This window comes from Magallana gigas, chromosome 1 (genome assembly GCF_963853765.1).
Source record: "Magallana gigas chromosome 1, xbMagGiga1.1, whole genome shotgun sequence".
Lineage (NCBI taxonomy): Eukaryota > Metazoa > Mollusca > Bivalvia > Ostreida > Ostreidae > Magallana > Magallana gigas.
Genome location: NC_088853.1, coordinates 74,610,509 through 74,633,920, shown reverse-complemented (window position 1 = coordinate 74,633,920; position 23,412 = coordinate 74,610,509). Strand labels below are relative to the sequence as shown.

General features: G+C 33.6%; 2 protein-coding genes across 2 annotated transcripts; one reads left to right on the top strand and one right to left on the bottom strand.

The window, feature by feature from the left end:
• The first annotated feature begins 918 nt into the window (after positions 1 to 918).
• On the top strand, positions 919 to 2,064 carry LOC136276264 (keratin-associated protein 10-2-like). Its single transcript, XM_066087816.1, has one exon. The coding sequence runs from the start codon at positions 919 to 921 to the stop codon at positions 2,062 to 2,064; it is 1,146 nt and encodes a 381-aa protein (XP_065943888.1).
• Positions 2,065 to 2,691: 627 nt separating this feature from the next.
• LOC105329504 (uncharacterized) lies at positions 2,692 to 23,294 on the bottom strand. The gene is made up of 8 exons (XM_066075497.1): positions 23,163 to 23,294; positions 18,394 to 18,420; positions 11,114 to 11,257; positions 10,863 to 10,904; positions 10,527 to 10,592; positions 6,006 to 6,105; positions 5,580 to 5,719; positions 2,692 to 4,041 (listed from the first exon to the last, which is right to left on the bottom strand). The coding sequence occupies exons 1-8, from the start codon at positions 23,197 to 23,199 to the stop codon at positions 3,206 to 3,208; spliced, it is 1,392 nt and encodes a 463-aa protein (XP_065931569.1). The 5' UTR covers positions 23,200 to 23,294; the 3' UTR covers positions 2,692 to 3,205.
• Between the last annotated feature and the right edge of the window lie 118 nt (positions 23,295 to 23,412).

Here is a 23,412-nt window from a genome sequence, read left to right as displayed (position 1 = left end):
ATTGTTGATATCATCAGATATTCTGATCTTGTACCTGATTGTTAATATCATAAGGTATTTTGATCTTGTACCTGATTGTTAATATCATCAGGTATTCTGATCTTGTACCTGATTGTCAATATCATCAGATATTCTGATCTTGTTCGTGATTGTTGATATCATCAAGTATTCTGATCTTGTACCTGATTGTTAATATCATCAGATATTCTGATCTTGTACGTGATTGTTGATATCATCAAGTATTCTGATCTTGTACCTGATTGTTGATATCATCAGATATTCTGATCTTGTACCTGATTGTTGATATCATCAGGTATTCTGATCGAGTACGTGATTGTTAATATCATCAGGTATTCTGATCTTGTACGTGATTGTTGATATCATCAGGTATTCTGATCGTGTTCGTGATTGTTGATATCGTCATGTTTTCTAATCTTGTACGTGATTTAAAAATTTCCGGTAAACGAGTAAACAAAATGGACTTGTCATGAAGTAATACGCAACCAATCCAAAAGGATTCTACAACTTAAAATTAGAAACTATTTCTGATAATTTGATATTGTCTGTCCATCTGTCTTTGTCTGTCTGTTTGTCTCTTTCTATTTTTTTCTCTCTCTTGTTTTAACAAGCAATATACGACAATATGGGACTATTCTTTAAAAAAATAATGCACTGTAAAAATGAAAAACATATGAAAATGAAATGAAAATATAAAAAAAAGTGAAAAAAAGTGTAATATAACGTTATTTTTAAAGAAACACATTGCATATGTAATAACTCTTAAATCAATTTATATTTTTAAGATGTTTTTTCACAAAAAATATTTGTTCAATACATCCATTAGATGTATTAGTCACTCTTAACACGTCCAATGTTTGAGGACATTTGATTACCGTGAACTGTGACTACGTCTGTTTGATGACCGTGAGCTGTGACTACGTCTGTTTGATTATCGTGAACTGTGATTGCGTCTGTTTGGTTACCGTGAACTGTGACTACGTCTGTTTGATTACCGTGAACTGTGACTACGTCTGTTTGATGACCGTGAGCTGTGACTACGTCTGTTTGATTACCGTTAACTGTGACTACGTCTGTTTGGTTACCGTGAACTGTGACTACGTCTGTTTGATGACCGTGAGCTGTGATTACGTCTGTTTGATTATCGTGAACTGTGATTGCGTCTGTTTGATTACCGTGAACTGTGACTACGTCTGTTTGATTATCGTGAGTTGTGACTACGTCTGTTTGATTACCGTGAACTGTGACTACGTCTGTTTGATTATCGTGAACTGTGACTACGTCTGTTTGATTATCGTGAGTTGTGACTACGTCTGTTTGATTACCGTGAACTGTGACTACATCTGTTTGGTTACCGTGAGCTGTGACTACGTCTGTTTGATTACCGTGAGCTGTGACTACGTCTGTTTGATTACCGTGAACTGTGACTACGTCTGTTTGATTACCGTGTACTGTGACTACGTCTGTTTGATTATCGTGAACTGTGACTACGTCTGTTTGATTATCGTGAACTGTGACTACGTGTGTTTGATTACCGTGAACTGTGACTACGTCTGTTTGATTACCGTGAACTGTGACTACGTCCGTTTGATTACCGTGAACTGTGCCCACGTCTGTTTGATTACCGTGAACTGTGACTACGTCTGTTTGATTACCGTGAACTGTGACTACGTCTGTTTGATTACCGTGAACTGTGACTACGTCTGTTTGATTACCGTGAACTGTGACTACGTCTGTTTGATAACCGTGAACTGTGACTACATCTGTTTGATTACCGTGAACTGTGACTACGTCTGTTTGATTACCGTGAACTGTGTTTACGTCTGTTTGATTACTGTGAACTGTGACTACGTCTGTTTGATTACCGTGAACTGTGACTACATCTGTTTGATTACCGTGAACTGTGACTACGTCTGTTTGATTACCGTGAACTGTGACTACGTCTGTTTGATTACCGTGAACTGTGACTACGTCTGTTTGATTACCGTGAACTGTGACTACGTCTGTTTTCCTTTACAAGGGACGATTACTGTACGTAGACATTGATGTTTTTTTCTGTTGATTGAGTTGTTCTGTAATAATGTACATACATTTATATGTTACGTTTAGTTTCGGCACTGTGGGGGTTATTTTTTACCATGTGTTATATAAATATATGCATGTGAACAAAACTACATGAGTTTCAGTGCATATCAAAGAGAGGAAAGATAACTCGTTATTCATAAGGTTTTCCTGTCCGATTCATATTTATGTCTAGTATTTAATATTTTTGTTTCTTATTCTAAAGCTCTTTTGTTTAAACATGCTATAAACACATGGTTATTAGCCCCTTCATTGCTAACGCAGGTTATGGAGTGTTCCTGCAATCTCACCACTTTCACATCCCGCATTAATTGCCAAAGAACGCACGTTAAATATATATTATTTTCGTCGTAGATATATTGTGAGAGCTACAACATCACTTTAAAGTTTATCAACAGATTAGGAAACCATTGAACATGTATGCACAAACAACCAACTAAATTTTTAAGCAACTTTTTTTATGTAGCGTTTTCTATGTTGCTAAAAAACTCTTTTAATTTGATTTATTTATTACATTAAACATATACTATATGTACATTGTCTAAACAGATTTAAACATTAATTTTGTGATCAAGTAAATATACATACAAAATTTAATATGGTTGATAAGATTACATACCATTATTTTTCACAATTTAACGATTTAATAAGAAATACTGGAGGACATGTACCTTCCTTTTATGTTTTGACCTTCGGGCTTTATTGGATTTGACCACGCCCCAACCGAAATTATCACCTCATAATTCTCAAAGAATGATTCCTTATTCTTTAAATAAAAACATAATACTAATATAAAGCAAGGATGATTGAATCTATAGGTAGAGGTATGTAGAGATACAGTGTATATTGTATGTTTATTGCTAAGACCAATGTCTGTAAGCTAAACGCTCCTCAAGAAACGAATCACTTATGTCGTGTTACAATGTTACAAATCAATTAAACCTCAGAGTTTAAATTGCAAAACTGTACCAAAAGAAACTTGGAACATTGTAAAAAGGCAATATACCTGCCCGTATCGTGAACAAGACACAGTTAAAAATAGAAGCCAACAACAGTTAAGATAATGTTCATTTAAACAAAAAGCACACAAATAATTTTAAGGATTTCAGTTAAAGAACTTAAGCGGACCCATCCCTTTTCTTTGGAACGGTATACTAACGTCAATTACATTGCTTTGGCCAACATTCAGATTCTGCGCACTGGATTTCTGCCTGACTTCCGGTTGTGAACCACTCGGCGATACAGGAACTTGAAGCATGTGAGACAGTGGCCGAGCTCCAAGGATATCTCTTAGACTCTGTAAAATAGCGTTTCTATTGGGATGACGGTTAATTCGCCTGTACTGGGACGGGGTTAGAGGAAGTAACTGTGTCTCTCTGTTTTTGTACTGAACGACTGTATTTGTTGGAGTCGGTGACTGGAAATCAACTGGTACCTGGACAACACGTGAAAGCTCTGTTCCCTGATTTTTGGTAGAGACGCTATTTCTAGACTCTATCAAACTACTTATTCCAGGAAGCAAGTGTGTCAGAGCAGTCAGTGGTATTTGGTCAACAAGGGATGATAGGACTGAATTTGATTGGTAATTCGGTTGATAGATTTGATTTTTGGTAATTGAAAGCGATTGTTCAGTGATGTTTTCCCTACTAAGTGGTGGTTGTTGGATTCTTCTGATATCTGGTTTTGACAAAACACGCGGAATCGGGGTGGTGGTTGGGGTTTTTATTTCCGGTTTTTGCATTTTCCGTAAAATCTTATTTTTGTCTTTTTTCTTGGCAACTTTTTTCTTGTTTGCTTTTTTATTTACCCTCACTGTATCAGAGTTCAGATAGTTATCTTCGTTTCCGGTCTGTGACGGCCGTGCTGTCGAGGTCTGAGTTTCTTCCCGAAGTTTGTCGAGGTAGTCTCCCGGCAGGAAATCTAGGTCAAGGGCACTTATTACTGCAATACAAACCTCTGACGTCATTTGTAATGTCGTCGAACAATTAAAACATCACAGATGTTTCGTGCATCAGAAATAAATGGTTGAAAAGACACATGCTTGGCTTATTGTATAGAGTCTACTTTGTTTTATGCATCAGTGGCAAATGGCTGGGGTAATACATGTTTGGTATAGGGAAAAACTACTTTTTAATTCTCTAAAGGACCTTATAATGTTATTTTGATAAATTCTTTAAATAAATCTATAAATCATTAAATATTATTCTTTTCTTTACTTGTGTAAAACAATGAATGATGAAGTTTGTTTTTTGTTGCATTTATATAGATATTGTTTTGGTTTATCATGAATTTGTTTTATAGGATATGTAGTATCATATTATGTCAAATTGTGAAATTATCAATTCAATTTATGAAAACGAAAAAACATTTGCTCTTTCATGTATGATTGAAATAAGACATCATTAGGTCTAAAATTCCCATACTGACTCCACTATGCATACAACGTTTCCCATAATACCAACAACTAAAAGTAGAAAGGTTACATCTAACTGAAGGAGGTTTCTATAAAATACATTTGACTGAAGGAGGTTGCTATAAAATACATTTGACTGAAGGAGGTTGCTATAAAATACATTTGACTGAAGGAGGTTGCTATAAAATACACCATTTCGTACAGAAGAACTTTAAAAAACCTGTAAACGCTTGTCAGACATGCAGGTTTATTGACCAACTGTTTAATGATATTGTATCTACAATTCAAAATTCCACATGCAAACAGCATCTACTACAGTCCCAATAATCTGTTGAATCATTCAAATTCCCGGCATTTATGACGTCACCATGTGCTGGTTAGAGACAAAATGAGGAGTATTATTTGGCCGGGAAGGTTCCTCTAAGAAACATTCTCTCAATAGGATGCAAACCTTAAAAATAAAAAGGGCAAAAGTTTATATTGATCACACAAACCACTTTTTACACTAAACACAAAGCACTTGTGTAATGTCGTCTAAAGTCGGTGAAAGTGGGTTAAACTATGGTTAGTTTCTTGATTACTACTACACTACCAGTGCGAAAATACCAAGTTAGCATAGACGTTATAGACTATTTTCAATATGGAGTTTCATATAATAGTGTTTTTGAAATTTCACTAATCTTGCAATTTTGAATATTCATTTCAATATTGAGGAGTAACATTTTAACTCATCTAGATCATAAACTTAAATGTTGCATAAAAAGTGGAAGGAAATGAAGTTGTTGACTCCTTTTTACACATTGAATTTTGTCCAGGAAAACTTGTGTTAACATTAAAATGATTCAATAAATATAAACAAAATTCCAAAGCTGATTTGGTCTCGTTATCTGCGGAACATAAGACCGTTAGATACTTTAACCATTGGGATATAATGACATGCAACCAATTAGAATTATTTAAACATTCTAACAAAACATTTAAACCACCATTTTTTGGACGTAGTGTTTAATAAAAATACATGTCGTGGTAAAGTGAGTTATCTAATTGCAAGATTGATTTCATTTACCTTCAGAAGCGAATGTATCGAACGGTGAGAGTGGAGCGGTCATCATGTGTAGAGGGCGGGGAATACGCCTGATCTCACAGATTGATGTGACGTCACTTCCACGTGTTCTAAACATTGGATCACAGGAGTCGCATGTTCGTCTGATATAAAACGAAAATATAAAATTCATGGAAAATTTTCAAAATTTGCCTTTAGTTAAGTTGATATTAAAACAACGGGATTATCTCTATATGTAGATAACATTCATTTATTCAGTATTTTGTTATTCATTTCTTATACTTTAAATTACAGAGAAATCTTGAATCCCGATGTTTTCCTAAACAAAAACCAACTACAAAATGAATCCTGACAAGCTTTCATTCCATATTTTGTAATATCTGTCAATAAGATCCTTAAGGAGAACGTTCTCCCCACGATTTCACTTACTCGCACTGTACTCCTGCGATGTTGGCGCACTCCCAGGTTAGACAGGGGTCGGGACTACATTGAGCTTGGGGACGGCCGTTGGGACAGAGAGCTGCGGGGGCTACAGGGATAAATAGGTCAACACATGTACTCAATCATCACAATACCCAAGTTACCGTGCAAACACGTGCAATGTACTTGTGCCAATACTTCAGATGTCCAAAATCCTTTTATTTTGAGATTTGCATAGGACGAAAATGAGTTTGGATTTTCAGGACCATTATTTTTTATTGTTTGTTATTGCGTGGACCCTGAGGTCCACGCAGAAAATATATAAGCGAGGTTAAACCGGACGCTATGGGGAAAATTCAGCCTGCGCATGAGCTAGCCTGGTTCTTGTGCGTAATGGGAAGCTCAGGGAACCAGGCTAGCACACGTTTATCTGAATCGGGATCGGTATTCCGTGCCATTTGCACACATAAGTTCAAAGGCGCTGTAATTGTAAAGTTGTCGGTAAACAGTACAGAAACAAAGTATTCCTTTTAAATAAATGATTGGTATGTGATATGAACTATTAGTATTATGAAATAAGTTAATGTTATGCCGAAACTACAACATGCATCAAATAACATAATTTGCAATGTTTTGTTGTTTTCCGAATTTACACAAGTAACTTTAACTTTACTTTTATAGTAGGCGAGGCTAGAGAACTTCCCGATTAAATCTTTTAAGCATTTAAGTATGATTAAATAATTATGTCACTGTATAAAAGTTTAAATCTCAAGAAAAATGCATCATATGAATATGAAATTTTTAAATTACACAAAGCTGTCACTGCATAGTTAACAAAGTAGTGCGAATCGTAATGTGTGCGCAAATAGTAGAATTCACCGAATGCCTGATACTATACATGCAAACTTCATTCATAGATAGATCATAATTATTTTGAAGAAAGAATCCTTTAAATTCTAAGAGAAAAAGTCAGGGCTATACATACATGTATACGTAATACAACGTACACATTTAGTGGTTAAAAGCAGAGGGCTAGAGTCGGTGGAATCTCTGATAATCTTAAGGCTTTCACGTTTTCGTTGGAAACACATGCAAATGGTCCACGTATTGTAGTCCTTTTTTAAAGGACAGCAACTTGTTTTACAATAAAATGCTTTTAAAAAAGCCTGGTGCTTGGTTGATTTGATAAAACATTTTTAAAAAGAGACGTAAGGATACTTGAACAATTAAATGAATGTATTTACCGTTAAGCGTGTGTAAATTTAATTTTAACTGATGTTACTGTATTAAATTTAACATTGACAAAAACGTATTCTTTACTTCTTAAAGTTCTATGGATGAAGCTGACAGGATGAAGCTTCAGTCACTACAGATTAATACACTATAGGTCGTTAATCTACTTACCAAGATATAACAAATCATCAAACTGAACTTTAGACCCATGCAGAAAGACAGAAACTATAGGGTATATTCATGAAGTACAATTGACCATGTATCTATTATTATTCCACAAGGCATAAATACAAAGGACCATGCTTCTTTTATTAGTTACAGTGTAAATAATTGGGTAAAACATTCTTCAAGGCATGACAACTGTGTACAGCTATTGGTAACCGGTATCGGATCAACAGTTTGGTCAAGTCTTACTGATTTCACTGTTTGTTGAAGCAAACCATGGACAATCATTGCTATAAAGGGTTTTAAATCATTGAACTAAGATGTAAGGGGTTATCTTTTAATCTAGTTAGCGCATTTGCGTTTTCTTTTATTGACAATTTGTAAGTGTATTGTCATGTACCATGATTTGATATGACATGGTAATTTATTGGTTCGGCAGAATGATGAATAAAATCCTGTGGATTCATTGTTTGTGGTATACGTGGGTACCTCTTATCCACGAATTAACATCCTCCACGAATCAATAAATAAAGGCATAAAGTCATATATCCTTTTGTGGGTTTACGAAAATACACAAACGTCCCCACGAAGCTGTAAAATTTAAGCAATCCACGAAAATTGGCTTCCATGAATTTTAATGATTCCACAGTACACAAATATGGTGATTATTCCGTCGAAGAAGTATCAATATGTGCTAGCTGTAATTATTTACTCAGCATTAAACAAAATCTCAGTTAATTTTGAATGCATACTGACATTAAATAATAACAAGAGGCCCATGGGCCACATCGCTCACCTGAGGAACAATAGGAATGATAAAATCAGCTTAATGGAGTCATAATACAAGCATCTGGACAATGTACAATAATACTTATTATGGCTTCGCGTCGGTTGACAATGGTTTCTTCGGGGTGTCAATTTCAACTGTAACCCTCCCAAACAGGCACTATTTATATAATGTAGATCCTGTATAAATAAAATCCATTTTTCCCTTGGATATTCTTATGTTTATAATCATTAGTCCCTTTTCTAACAGGATGGTTTTATAGTCATATCATATGTTGAGTATTGCAGTTCTCAAAAAGATCCTTAACAATAGTTTATATATGGAATATAAACCTACATCAAACTTTGAACCTTCTTGTGAGGCAAAAGAATTGTCCTGGGGCCAAAGTCTTAACAATTATAAAGAATCATCTTGCTGATTAGTTTCTGAGAAGAAAATTTTTAAAGATTTACTCTATATATTCCTTTGTTAAACTTTGACCCCCCATTGTGGCCCCACCCTACCCCTGGGGATCACGAATTTCACAACTTTGAATCTACACTACCTGAGGATACTTCCACACAAGTTTCAGCTTTCCTGGCTGATAAGATTCTGAGAAGAAGATTTTTGAAGATTTACTCTATATATTCCTTTGTAAAAATTCGACCCCCATTGTGGCCCCACCCTACCCCCGGGGGTCACGAATTTCACAACTTTGAATCTACACTACCTGAGGATGCTTCCACACAAGTTTCAGCTTTCCTGGCTGATTAGTTTCTGAGAAGAAGATTTTTAAAGATTTACTCTATATATTCCTTTGTTAAACTTTGACCCCCCATTGTGGCCCCACCCTACCCCTGGGGATCATGATTTTCACAACTTTGAATCTACACTACCTGAGGATACTTCCACACAAGTTTCAGCTTTCCTGGCTGATAAGATTCTGAGAAGAAGATTTTTGAAGATTTACTCTATATATTCCTTTGTAAAAATTCGACCCCCCATTGTGGCCCCACCCTACCCCCGGGGGTCACGAATTTCTAAACTTTGAATCTACACTACCTGAGGATGCTTCCACACAAGTTTTAGCTTTCCTGGCTGAATAGTTTCTGAGAAGAAGATTTTTAAAGATTTACTCTATATATTCCTATGTAAAACTTCGACCCCCCCCCCATTGTGGCCCCACCCTACCCTCGGGGGTCATGATTTTCACAGCTTTGAATCTAAACTACCTAAAGATGCTGCCACACAAGTTTCAGCTTTCCTGGCTGATTAATTTCTGAGAAGAAGATTTTTAAAGATGTACTCTATATATTCCTATCTGAAACTTAACCCCCCCCCCCACAATGTGGCCTCACCCTACCCCCAGGGATCATGATTTTCACAACTTTGAATCTACACTACCTGAGTATACTTCCACACAAGTTTCAGCTTTTTTGGCTCATTAGTTTCTGAGAAGAATATTTTTAAAGATTTACTCTATATATTCCTATGTAAAGCTTCGACCCTCCATTGTGTCCCACCCTACCTTCAGGGTTCATGATTTTCACAACTTTGAATCTACACTACCTGAGGATGCTTCCACACAAGTTTCAGCTTTCCTGGCTGATTAGTGTCTGAGAAGAAGATTTTTAAAAATAAACTCCGTATATTCCTATGTAAAGCTTCGACCCCCCCCCCCCATTATGGCCCCACCCTACCCTCGGGGGTCATGAATTTCACAACTTTGATTCTACACTACCTGAGGATGCTTCCACACAAGTTTCAGCTTTCCTGGCTTTCTGGTTCTTGAGAAGAAGATTTTTGAACATTTCTCGAAATTTTTCATTAATTTCTAATTATCTCCCCTTGAAAACAGGTGTGGCCCTTAATTTTCACAACTTTGAATCCCCTTTGCCTAAGGATGATTTGTGCCAAGTTGAAATTGGCCCAGTAGTTCTTGAGAAGATGTTGAAAATATGAAAAGTTTACGGACAGACGGACAGACAGACAGACGGACGACAGACAAAATGTGATCAGAATAGCTCACTTGAGCTTTCAGCTCAGGTGAGCTAAAAAGGTTTAAAGATTTCTCAAAGAAAATCCTCATTTTCTGTGTATGAAAGAATTTTGTAGAAGTTTAAGCAAACTACATCTCCTGCAAATTTGTTTTTAGAAAAAGACATCATTTAATAAACATATTCGAAATCTGTAATAGAAAGTTCTCATGAAATGATTGATTCTACTTTGAATTATCTTTAAAAGTTTAGGTAAAAGTATATGCTACGAGGATGTTAGTGTTGTTTAAAATGTGTTGGGTATTTATAATGGTTTGCTCTAGGGGACATCTATAGGTAACCTGTTTGGTGTTCTAGCATTGATCTAACCTCCAGTCACACTGGTGAAAAAAGAATAAGCGTCCGTGGTGGGAAAAGGATGAAGCGTGGTGAGACCTAATTTGAACAAAGTGCAGCATGTCAAGTGCGGCTGTATAGCTCTATCTACCGTTGTGACAAACTAAAGACCTCAAACACATGATATAAACAACAAGTTTTATTTTTCAAAGAAATAACGTGTTAAAAACAGATCATATAAACTAATATTGTTGTTTGGAAATTGTAAAATACATTGTAATATTCTTCCAAAATGAATTTGTTGTGCTGTAAGCAAAGTAAATTAATTTGGGCAAATTACATAAGTGCTATAACTAAGTGCAACTGTACCTCCATACAAAGGATCCTTCTCTGGAGATTTAGCGCTGGGAGCTGAAAAATCAAGACCAACTGACAAGCAGGTCCGCTCAAATAAGCAAGAAATAGCGAAAAGCGTGTATACAAAGCGTTGGACAGCTGTATAGCATGCAACACCACATAAATAAAGCTATTTTTGACAAAACAAGAAAATGCATCTATATACCATTCAGAAAACACACAAAAAATAAAACATTTAAGGAGCCGGCACTGTTAAAACTTACCACTGCCTCGTTTGAGAATAGAAAGAAGCTGATTGGCTGTGTCAACAAGCGTCTCTGCTACCTTGATTGCTTCTGCGTTGCTTAAGACTGGTTGGGCGTTTTGGTTTCCGACTCCATTTGTTATCCCCCCTGCTGTGTGCGTGTCTGTGATATAATTGGCGAAATAAACACAACATATGGAGAAACGCTGTACAAGAAATAAACACAACATATAGAGAAACGCTGTACAAGAAATAGCTTCCAACAATTTTGGTTACATTTTGATGAAACAAATATCATATTCTATAATCTTTTTGAGGAGGCCAATTAGGGTGTTTTTGCAGAACAACTACAATCGCAAAACTTTTTCTTTTTTATCCACATATAAATTAAACCAACTTTAGTTAATTTGCGAAGTTTTAAGAAAATCTTTTTCTTTAAGAAATTCTTTTAAGGGACCATATCAAAGTAGAGATATATATAGAAATATATAGTAAACTGTCATTTTTCGCACATCAAAGCAGATTAAAAAAAAATACTACAACGCGGGTATGATAAGGCAACTTTCAGCGATCAAATTCCTCTGATCGATATGACGTCATAATAAGTAGCATGATGTCATATTTTACTCAGAAACATGTCAATTTTAACTTTATCTCTGGTTTGAGTTATAAAAACTACAGGTATAAAATATCAATAGAAACTCATCTAACTGAATATATCTTCGATTTCTCTGTATTACGTGTAATAATGATTGATGACGTCAGAAGCATGTTTAATAGAGAAGATCAATGTCGGGAGACAAATCATCGGAATGCAGTGTAAACAATGCCGATGTAAGACTATTTAATACAGATTCCTTACATTTAGATTTAGATGAGTGTCAGTTAGGATATTACAGGATAATACAGGCATGGATATTTTGTTTTATCAGCGATTGTTATAATGTAAGCAGATAGACATTTATATGGCTTGACCAGCCCTTCATCAGTCAGTGTGTACAAAAAAGGCAAAAGTGTAATACTACCCCGGATATTATGAAAGATGAATTTGGTAAATATCAATAGTATATGACATAAAATACTTGAACAGTGCTGCTAGAATCCTTTGCTGCTTTGTTGTTGCAAATAAAAAATATTTTCAATAAAATTAAAGAAGTTGAGACGGTTTCCGATAAATAATGACAATATTTATTTTATGTGACTAACGAAAGGATTTTAACAGTTACACTAATAAACATGAACTAATTGCCGATCAATTTATCGTAGCAAACATACTAATGAACTTCGGGGCAGTATAACACTTTTTGATTTTTTGTTAAGGTTAAAAAGTTATCTATTTTTAACTGTCACGTGATACCATGGCACGACAGCTTCATAGATCGACTCGATTCCGAAGTGGAAAAATAATATCATTGTGAACACATTCACTTGGTATTAATATTCAGCACTGTTTTCATAAAACTAAACATTTTTTAAATTGATCATAATTTTGACGATCATTAAACTCAGAGTTGCTGTAACCTACCCGCAAATAGCTTTTTACTCAAATTGTTATATATGATTAGTAAAATCATGTCCTACTTTATATGTAAAAAATACTAAATTCTACCGTCTTGTTTTTAGTGGGGGCCATCTCAAATTATTAAAATGCAAAAAATTTTTCTATATATATTGGATCATTACGAATGAATATTGGTAAAATGGATTCATTAAAAATAATAAGGAAAACATCCTCGACGATAGCATCATTCTGTATATAAAATTTCAACGGCGTACAATTTTTACTTTTTCCTTTATGTTATTTCTTATATCGTACACCTAGCGCAATGCCAACGCTTCCCTACCCCACAACAGAATAACATCTCATAAGAAGTATAAATCAATTGTATTAGACTAGATTGCGCGAAAAAACATGCGCAATGAAAACTAAAGTCGGCCTCCTTTTTTAAGTAAAAAGTGAAATAAATCTGGAGTATGATTTCAACCTTCGAAGCATTCTTCATAAATATAAATTGTTTGAAAATAATAGTTTACTTTTGGGGGAAAGGAACAATTGCCAAGTTCACACATTTGCTTGATTTTTTTTTTCATGAAATATTTTTTCATATATTTAAATTCAAGAATGGCTTTCAAATTAGCAGTGATAACACATCACTGTGACCTAAACACATTTAAAATCTTTTATAAAGAATGCATTTTTTATCAAATCCCTTAATCAAATTTATAGAAAAAATGTGTTATTGCTAAATTTAATGTTTGATTCTTTGTTTTTTGATAAGCATAACTGCTACATTTAAATGTGTACTAAATTGAACAGTAAATTTTATTTGAACTGATGAAGAATCAATATTTGGTTCATTAAATAAGTAAACGATTTTTGCATTTAAAACAATTACCTTAACAATGTTGGTTAATACTTAGTACGATATAAGCATGTGTAAAAATGTTTATTTAAAAGAATGAATTATGCCTCTTGATTCCATTTAGATACATGTAAAATTGTTGTAGATGTTATATTATTTAGGACGAATAAGCACGTTTATATAACGAAACAGTTTTGCATGAATCTCTTTGAATCAAGAAGCATAACGCTTACCTTTAAATATACATGTGTGATAAAAATCATACACCCATTGAAACTGTCTGGGTTTTTTTAATCCTCTTCGAAAACAAAGTGAGAAAAATAAGGTAAACCCAAACGATAAAAACATATTTTTAAGGTTTTAAGTTGAAAAATTAAACACTTTATTTACTTGTCAAAACTAAATAAAAATTGTAGGAAGATCAGACTTATCACAGAATGCAATCTTTACAAAATGATTATTGGTTTGGGGGGTGGGGGTGGTGGTGGGGTCTGAAAATGAGAAAAACCAACGATATTACAAAACGTGCTTGAATAAAAAATTCTCAATTAAAATATGTCCCATATCAATTTAACACAATTAATGTTCTTTTCAAAATTGTCAAAAGGTTTGAGAAAAGTACCTAATGTAAACTAATTTACATATATTTCACAAAGAAAACTTTGAAGGGTCTTTTCTCAGATTAGTAAAATTGTGAAATCAGTACATTTCAATGGTTATATCTTAAGTGTATTGTGTATCGGACTTTGTTAAATCTACTATGTCTACTGTTCAAGGGCTTTAAAACTTATGAAATTACCATCATTCGACTATTGAAGGGCCTCTTTAACAAAAAAAAAAGTTTAAAGTAATATGAGCTGTATATCTTAGAATTTTATTTTGCTGCAAAAACCTGCTAGTATGCTAAGTCTGAATGTAACTTAAACTTTTATGATTAATAAGATTTGAAAACTATGTATATTTTTGTCAGAAAAAAAATTCTCTTCTAAGGAATATTAAGCAGTTCATTTTTTATATAGGACGACAATAATTCAATTTTGCTTCAATTAAAGCTTCATTACGGAGTTTCCCACAAAAAAGGCTATCAAAAATTAATAAACTATGGTATTTTTGTCATTTTAGTAGAAAATAACATTTTTGTGAGAAAAAAAATTGCAGCATGAAAATTGCAGCTCATATTGTTTTAAATAGCTACAATGCAAGAACAAATTGTTTTATAATCACTTTACAATAATTATGCAATGTAAATATTTACCCATTGACAAAGATAAAACAAGAATGAAAGTGACTTATTTTGACAATTCAATCACTGGTTACGGCTTTATACTTCATTGATTTTGACAAACGTGAGGCATGATTGTTTTTTAATGAGTACGTGATGAGAGAAATGTAATTAGTATGACTTCAATACAATCTGACAGCCCTGTCGCATTTGTTAATAGAAATCATCAAGCACTTATCATAAATTGCAAGGTGTCTAAACTTTACAAGGTGTGATTCGGTTCAAAGACGGACTTCAACCACTGAGAATTAATTTAATTGGAAAAGCAATTATCTACGGTTTTTCTTTAATTTAAAAAAAAGCAACTCTTTAAAAAAAGTTATTAATAACTAATTTATACAGAAAGAAATGTATTTCCCTCAGTTTGTATCATTATCATGTAAAAGATGCGTATCACATATATTACTTATATTAACTACAGTACCGATCAGACCCAACTTAACAGAAAGTAAACCCCAACTAAACCATGGGTTTACTTTCTGGGTTGACTCTGGTTTTACTAGAGTGGACCCAGAGTAAACCCCAAGTAAACCCAGAGTGGACACAGAGAGTAAACACCGATCAGAAGTGTACCCTGAAAGCAGACGCTACATGTGTATTCGGAATATACAAGGGGCAGGAATCACAGGCAGTAGGATGATAAGATAAAATACAGGTCTGCTTTACACTTCAGTGCGTATAGTTGACTCCAAAAGGAATTCTCGAGTAAACCCCGAGTAAACCCCAACTAAACCCCGAGTGGACCCAAATTTTCAAAAAGTTAACCCAAAGTAAACCCAGAAAAAAAACGGGGTTTAGTTGGGGTTTACTCTGGTGTTAGGTAGGGTCTGATCGGTACTGTATGTAAATATCAGAACATAAAATGAATAATTTTATATCTTAATTCTCCGTCGGTTTTCATTTCCTTGTGGTATTTTTACAGATCTTAGTTTGTCAAAACATTTTCGGTAAGCGATCAAAATGACAGATATCATAGTGTTCTGGTTATTGGTAAAATGCGGTCCTTCAACAAAAGAGGACACCGACGGCCAAAAAATTCTTAATTGACATTTAATTAGATATTCACACCTGATCGGCAATAACATTTGAAGATAAATTCGGTTTGGTCACACGTTATTTGATCATGGTGTTACAGAAAAATAATGTAAATAATCAGCATGTTTTTGCACCTGTCATAAATAACAAATGAAACAGATTAATTCCTATTTGCTCATATTTGTTCGTACAGTACTCTCAGTAGCGGTACAAATAATAGTCAATGTTTTAATAATTATAATCCAATATTACGTATATTGTATAGTTAACATCATGGAGACACTCATACCTCGTATTAATACAGTAGAATATGATTACATCTCTCTCTCTCTCTCTCTCTCTCTCTCTCTCTCTCTTTCATATTCTGTCTCCAATTTCCCTCTTCTTTTTCCCTCTCTGTTTCATTCTCTCTCCATCTCTCTCCATTGCTCTCACCCCTGTGTCCCTCTTAACTCTTTCTCTCTCTTCCCCTCTTTCTATTCTCTCGTTTTCTATCTCTATCTCCCAGTATCCTTTCCTTTTCTCTCTCTATACCTCCTTTCTCTCTCGTTATCCCCTCTTTCGATTTTTCTATCTCTCCCCTCCCCTCCCCCTCTCTCTATCTTTCTTTTTCCCTCTCTTCATCTCTCTCTCTCTCTCTCTCTCTCTCTCTCTCTCTCTCCATTTTTCTCTCCCAGTCTTGTTCTTTTTAACAATTCTGTAAAGATCAGGTGTCACAACACCACTGTCGATGTAATCATTATAGAGGCTGAGTGGATAACACCACTGTCAATGTAATCATTATAGAGGCTGAGTGGATAACACCACTGTCGATGTAATCATTATGGAGGCTGAGTGGATAACAAATTAGGTGTCACAACACCACTGTCGATGTAATCATTATAGAGGCTGAGTGGATAACAAATTTGGTGTCACAACACCACTGTCGATGTAATCATTATAGAGGCTGAGTGGATAACAAATTAGGTGTCACAACACCACTGTCGATGTAATCATTATAGAGGCTGAGTGGATAACAAATTAGGTGTCACAACACCACTGTCGATGTAATCATTATAGAGGCTGAGTGGATAACAAATTAGGTGTCACAACACCACTGTCGATGTAATCATTATGGAGGCTGAGTGGATAACAAATTAGGTGTCACAACACCACTGTCGATGTAATCATTATGGAGGCCGAGTGGATAACAAATTAGGTGTCACAACACCACTGTCGATGTAATCATTATAGAGGCCGAGTGGATAACAAATAAGGTGTCACAACACCACTGTCGATGTAATCATTATAGAGGCTGAGTGGATAACAAATTAGGTGTCACAACACCACTGTCGATGTAATCATTATAGAGGCTGAGTGGATAACAAATTAGGTGTCACAACACCACTGTCGATGTAATCATTATAGAGGCTGAGTGGATAACAAATTAGGTGTCACAACACCACTGTCGATGTAATCATTATAGAGGCTGAGTGGATAACAAATTAGGTGTCACAACACCACTGTCGATGTAATCATTATAGAGGCTGAGTGGATAACAAATTAGGTGTCACAACACCACTGTCGATGTAATCATTATAGAGGCTGAGTGGATAACAAATTAGGTGTCACAACACCACTGTCGATGTAATCATTATAGAGGCTGAGTGGATAACAAATTAGGTGTCACAACACCACTGTCGATGTAATCATTATAGAAACTGAGTGGATAACAAATTAGGTGTCACAACACCACTGTCAATGTAATCATTATAGAGGCTGAGTGGATAACACCACTGTCGATGTAATCATTATAGAGGCTGGGTGGATAACACCACTGTCGATGTAATCATTATAGAGGCTGACTGGATAACAAATTAGCCACCAGATCTTTTTATTATTTTTTTTTACTTTTTATTAAGTCACGAAAAAAACATAGGTTTAAATGTCTTCCTGTCCCTTCATACAGAAATCTTCTAATAAAGAAGATCAGGAAAGTCTTAAAAAAAAGAGGACAAACCAGCTCTTTTTACCGACAAGTTATGTTAAGGAAATAGAATGTTATCCACATTTCAGTGAAGAATAATTCAAGAAATTAACTCATTGTCTACCCAAGGTATACGAGTATAACCTGGGTTGGGACAATTTACCCTTTATAATCCGCGAAGCGGATTATTAAAAAGGGTAAATAGCTCCAAACCAGGTTATACGAGTATAACTTGAGTAGATATTGAGTTCATTCCTTATAATTTAATTTTTTGAGTCCGTTTAACTTTTAAAAATGATATTAAGCAGTTCAAAATTCAAACGTAACGTCAAGCGGATTAGTACGTTCTTGGCGTTAATGTATTGTGACGTGTTTTGTGACGTGCGAACCAGGTTATACAAATTTAACTAAATGTTTCTATCAAATGAAATGCCGTGTTACAACCAGAATTAAATTATTATTAATTATATCAGCTTAATGCAAATCGTTGTGTATCAAAAGAACTCATCGTCTGGTAATTTGTCATTATCAATAAACAATTTATTTCTTAACATATTACATGTATTTATAAAATAGTTGTTGTATATTCTGTAAGCATTTTTTTTCTCCTGGGGTGTGGGGTAAGTTGGGGGAGTGGGCTGTCTTTAACTTACTATTTAGTTGTCCATGGGAGCCCAACACTGAAAAAGAAGAAGAAAAACATTGATATTTATGAATTCAATACAACACCAAAAATGTATTCACTTTATCAATAACCATAATAACAGTATGATATTGGCTCTTTTATTATTATTTTTTTACATTATTCAAGGGGGGTTCATAAATAACACTTTCTTTAGCTATTAAACAGTTGATATTCTGTTTAATTAAATACGTTGTTCAATTTTTAAGCAATACATTTTATTTTTGATACCAAAATGGTGGCAATACTGTACATTAACCATTTCTCTTCAACACAATCAAGTTCCAAACTAACTTTTAATTATATGAAACATAGTTGGATGTATCTTTAGTAATTTAGAAGTATATAATGAGATCTTTCAATTTGATTGTGTCTTTGATTCCATTTTAGCTTTACAGTCTGCAAGCATTAGATTGGTAACATTTTAAATCAAGATTTTTCTATCATTAAGCTTATTATCTGTGCATTCCATTATAATCATTTAACATTTAATGCATTTTCGTCGGAGGAAGAGATAACAACACGGGGCAACAGTTTTATTCAAGAACCGTTTAATAATGAAAATAATATATAAACAAGGATACGTGTGTGATTTGATATTTGGTCTCTTCAATATGGACAGTAATGACTAATTAACTCCTATATGTATGATGACATTTACTGTTTGTGATTTGTCATTACACGAGTCAGTCTGGGCAAGGTAAAGAAATAATGTGTCCGTAATTAACTGTGTTATTTTTGTTTTCCTTTTCTTTAGGTTGGAGGAAGGTGGTGGGGGTGGGGTGGGGAGGTCTGTAAAAATATAATACTTATATGAATTTGCCTTGTTATGACAGACATTTTAACAAAATAAGCAAAGAAGCCAGTACCGGTGTCATCATTTTTATTAATGAATAATGAGGAAAAACATTTTGTGATTTTATTAACTATCTTTTATCTTCTACTTTAGTCGGAGGGGGGGGGGGGGTTATTATACGCATACGATAGGTACATGAGGATGCTTTGTTATGACAGATATTTTACTAAGCAAAAAAGCAAAAAACAAAAACAAAAAAAACCAAAAGGTCATAAACGGGGTTATCATATTTTCCAATGTAGATAATCTTCTCCTTAATTCAATAATATCCAATAGGCTTGATATTTAACAAGTACATGTATCATATTTTTTTGAAATTGGGTATTTTATAAAACCGCGCCATTGTTATTTTCTAAATTGAAAAATTCATACTTTTTTGTTGAATTTTTCTACAATAAATGATAAATTAACAGTATTAAAAGAACTTTAGAACTGTTAAGTGTATACAAAATATTCTAACTGTTAAATGTAAATTACTCTATTTATTTTTTATAAAAGTTTACGTCATAAATCATTGTGAACCTAAGTAAATAAAGTTTTCTGCTTTAACTTTTAATTTCTACCTTTCATTTTATACTGTCTGTGTGCTTTATTCATTCTTATAAATTCCGCTATATTCTAAATGTGTATATAGATATGACGCTGGTGTCAAATCAGAGAGTGTAAGGACAAAACAAAATCAAACTGTTTGTCCTCATTCTATATTAAGTTTGCCTACCTTTATCAACGCCATTTATATACAGCGTTCAAGAAACTGTTCTTTAACAGACAGATGACAATCATTTAAACTTATCATCTTTGAATTCATAAGCTTTTGTTTCAGAAGTACTAGTACAAGAGACTATCGTTAGCTATCAACTTTTACTGCGTTAAGTGGAAAACATGGTTATTAAGATTTCAGCTTTAAAATTGTGTTGTCTTTTTAAACATTTTAGTAAAAGCTCTTCACTTTAAGGAAATTGATATTGTCTTAAATGGCCGCGACCGCCCTTCCCTCATAACACAATGTATGTGGTTTAACTTAACTAAAGCCCATTAAGGTAAGGAGAAGACAACATGTGGTCTACCATTATGGCCCCTTTATATTCTCTGACCATCAACTGACCATAAATTGATGGCTTTGAAGGGTCTCTACCGCAATAACGTAAAAGGGTTTGGTCAAGAATCTCACTTGTTCAAGGTAGACTATGGAACTATTTATCTTACGTATTTTACCATACAAAAGCATCTTTGTTCTCTATATTAATTTAACAAAACAAGGACATGTTTCTTAAGGAGCAAAAATTTTAATTAGTTGCGATGTATGCGCTAATGATAAATAGAAGAGAGATGAATAATTAATAAACAAGATATAAAAGATTTCCTCCATATCATAGGTTTTGATTGGACTAGCTGTTGAACTTTAGTAGGGCTCTAGTTATAAGAAATGTTCTCTTATTATTTATAGATACAATTACAGGTTTCTTTTATATATTGAATACAAAGTTTTTTTGAACATTTTTTAAAAATGAGGCACTTAAATATACATTAATTATAAGCAATTATGGAAACAGTTTTTGAATTTGATAATCTAACACCTTAATAATTGTTTACGATTCTGAAACTAAATTAGCTGCAAAAAAAAGGATTCCGGGATGATTAAAAGTCTTTTAGATGTACCATGGGAAATATACTTGGAGGTTTTCCCTCACTTGTAAATGAAATCTTAATTTTAGTTGCTAATTTACATTATGAGTGACAAAGAATGTTATTTTTCCTAAAGTTCTGAGTAGTCGTTATCTCTTATACATGTAGACTATATCAATACCCTTAAAATGATTCAAATTATAGAGTTAAAACAAACTATGTTTCAATGTCCTTAACAGTAATGTATGGGTTAAAAAAACAAAACAAATCTTATATGGAAGCTCGATGGTCAATCATTCCTGTATTTCTCTTACGCACTTCTTAAACACCTGATCAAGGAAGTATAATTAGTTATAATTATGGCGTTTCTCGACTGATTGATTGACGATATTAATAGCTTGCCAATACATTAACACTCAATGCATAATGAATCGTATTTAGTCGGTAGTAGCACAGTGTTTCATACATAATGCACTTGTTCTTTAACTTCAAATGAATCACGTCGCCATTTCCTTAAATCAGCGCATAATTTTTTTTGATAGCTAAAAAGACAGTGTGCTACTTGTTAAAAAGAAGTAAAAGGGTCGGTTATTACATTGCTTGTATAGACAAGACCAAAAACCCAAAGATATAAACATGGACTAATGTGTCCAGGGGAGTTCACGACTTTGTCAATACATTGTCTTTGCCTTTTTAAAGTTTCGGGAAAATGTGATTCTTTCATATATTTTTATTGCTCCATAGTTATTTGATTTTAAAAACATATTTTGAAACATATTTTGTTCTATTTTCTTTAAAAAAATACTGTATTTCTATTTATGGGTGTTACAGAAAAAAGATAATTAATGAAAAAGGGCGTGTCAAATTTCAAACGTATTAATATAAATAAATAAATTATGATAACAAATAACAGATCGAAATGAAGTAAAAACAAGTTGTAAAAGTGTCTTTATTTATTAATTTTTTTTACCAATAACAATATTTCCATTGCTTCTTATTGCCAAGGTACATTAAATGTATACATAGCAGTTGACATCTACAAGTATACGTTAAAAATGTCTTACACAGCTTACATCAACTAGATAAGTAAAAAAAAGGCGAAACCAGCAGACCATAAATGAGTGGAAATGACACAATGTCACGGGTTCTAATGAATGAATAATCTAATGAAAATTGCGTTATTAATGTTCATAAAAATTAAAAATGTGGTTTGCTGTTCTTCATGAAATGTTTCCCAGTGTTGACGAGGTGTTATGGAATGTAAATGACAGATTCAAAGGCTGTAGTTTGTTTGTTTTTATGATCTGATAGGATGTTACATTGATTATTAGGTTTTTGTTTATGTTCGAACCACGTTGTATTTAAAAACAAAAACCTGCTTACAAAGAAACAATATGCAAATTGGTTTTGTGTTACAGAGATAATGGTTTGTTATGTCATAAACTAGAGATAGAAAATAAACTTTTATTTCACCTCTGTTATTGGGTAAAAAGGTTTCATTTCCCATTATATTTCCCAATTTATATGTTTATTTAAACGTATTATTTTTCATAATGTATTTCTTTTTAATCATCTTTATCAAACATTAGAGAAAAGATATTCAGGAAAGACAGCATCACGCCCCTCTTCTTTAAGAACACTGCTTATTTCATGATAATTCTGATTATTCACTTTATTTCTGAGTATTATTCCCCTTTTATTTTGGACCCTAATTACTTAATGTCTATTTTTAATTATTGTTCAATTAAAAAAATATTAATTTAACTTATTTCAAAATAACTGAGAATGTGAAGTAGCTGTAATTTCTCATTTTTGAATATTTGGTTTAAATTTTTACGACAGCAGTTGGCACCTTGATGAATTGAATAATTTAGATGGAAGACAGAAAGACCTTGCAATACTGTACATTGTATACAAATTACAAGGCGCCCCATACATATCTTATTCTTATGAGTATGTAGAGACAGTAATGAGAACATATGTGATAATATCCATGACATTGCACAAACCAGATTTATAGTGATTTTAGTAAATTCTCGTAGGTTTTAGTTGAAAAAAATATATATCATAAATCATTTTCATGAAAACAAAATTTTTTTTAAAGAATAACTTTCTATTAAAATTCAATTGCTAGTGACACTAGAGGTCACTCTCTAATATACGATATCGGTCAATTGGACAAAAACATTCTTATTTCCTATTGTTGCAATATTCAAGATCCGTGTTACGTAATTTTATCGGTACAAATCATGTCTTACCTGTGAGGGATACTATAGCTACCATAAACCACATCATTCACCTGAATAAGTCTGCTGTTCTCTACCTGAATTTACCTGTCTTTCTATATATATATATACACAGCGCCTACTCGCTCTTACCTTTCACTTTTGAACACGTGGTCTAGGTGTATTTATTTTGACAAGTATAGAGTAATCCTGACTTATTGCCCTTTGGTGGTATTGTTTTTCTGCTGTAGTGATATCAGCGTATGGATTACAAATACCAATT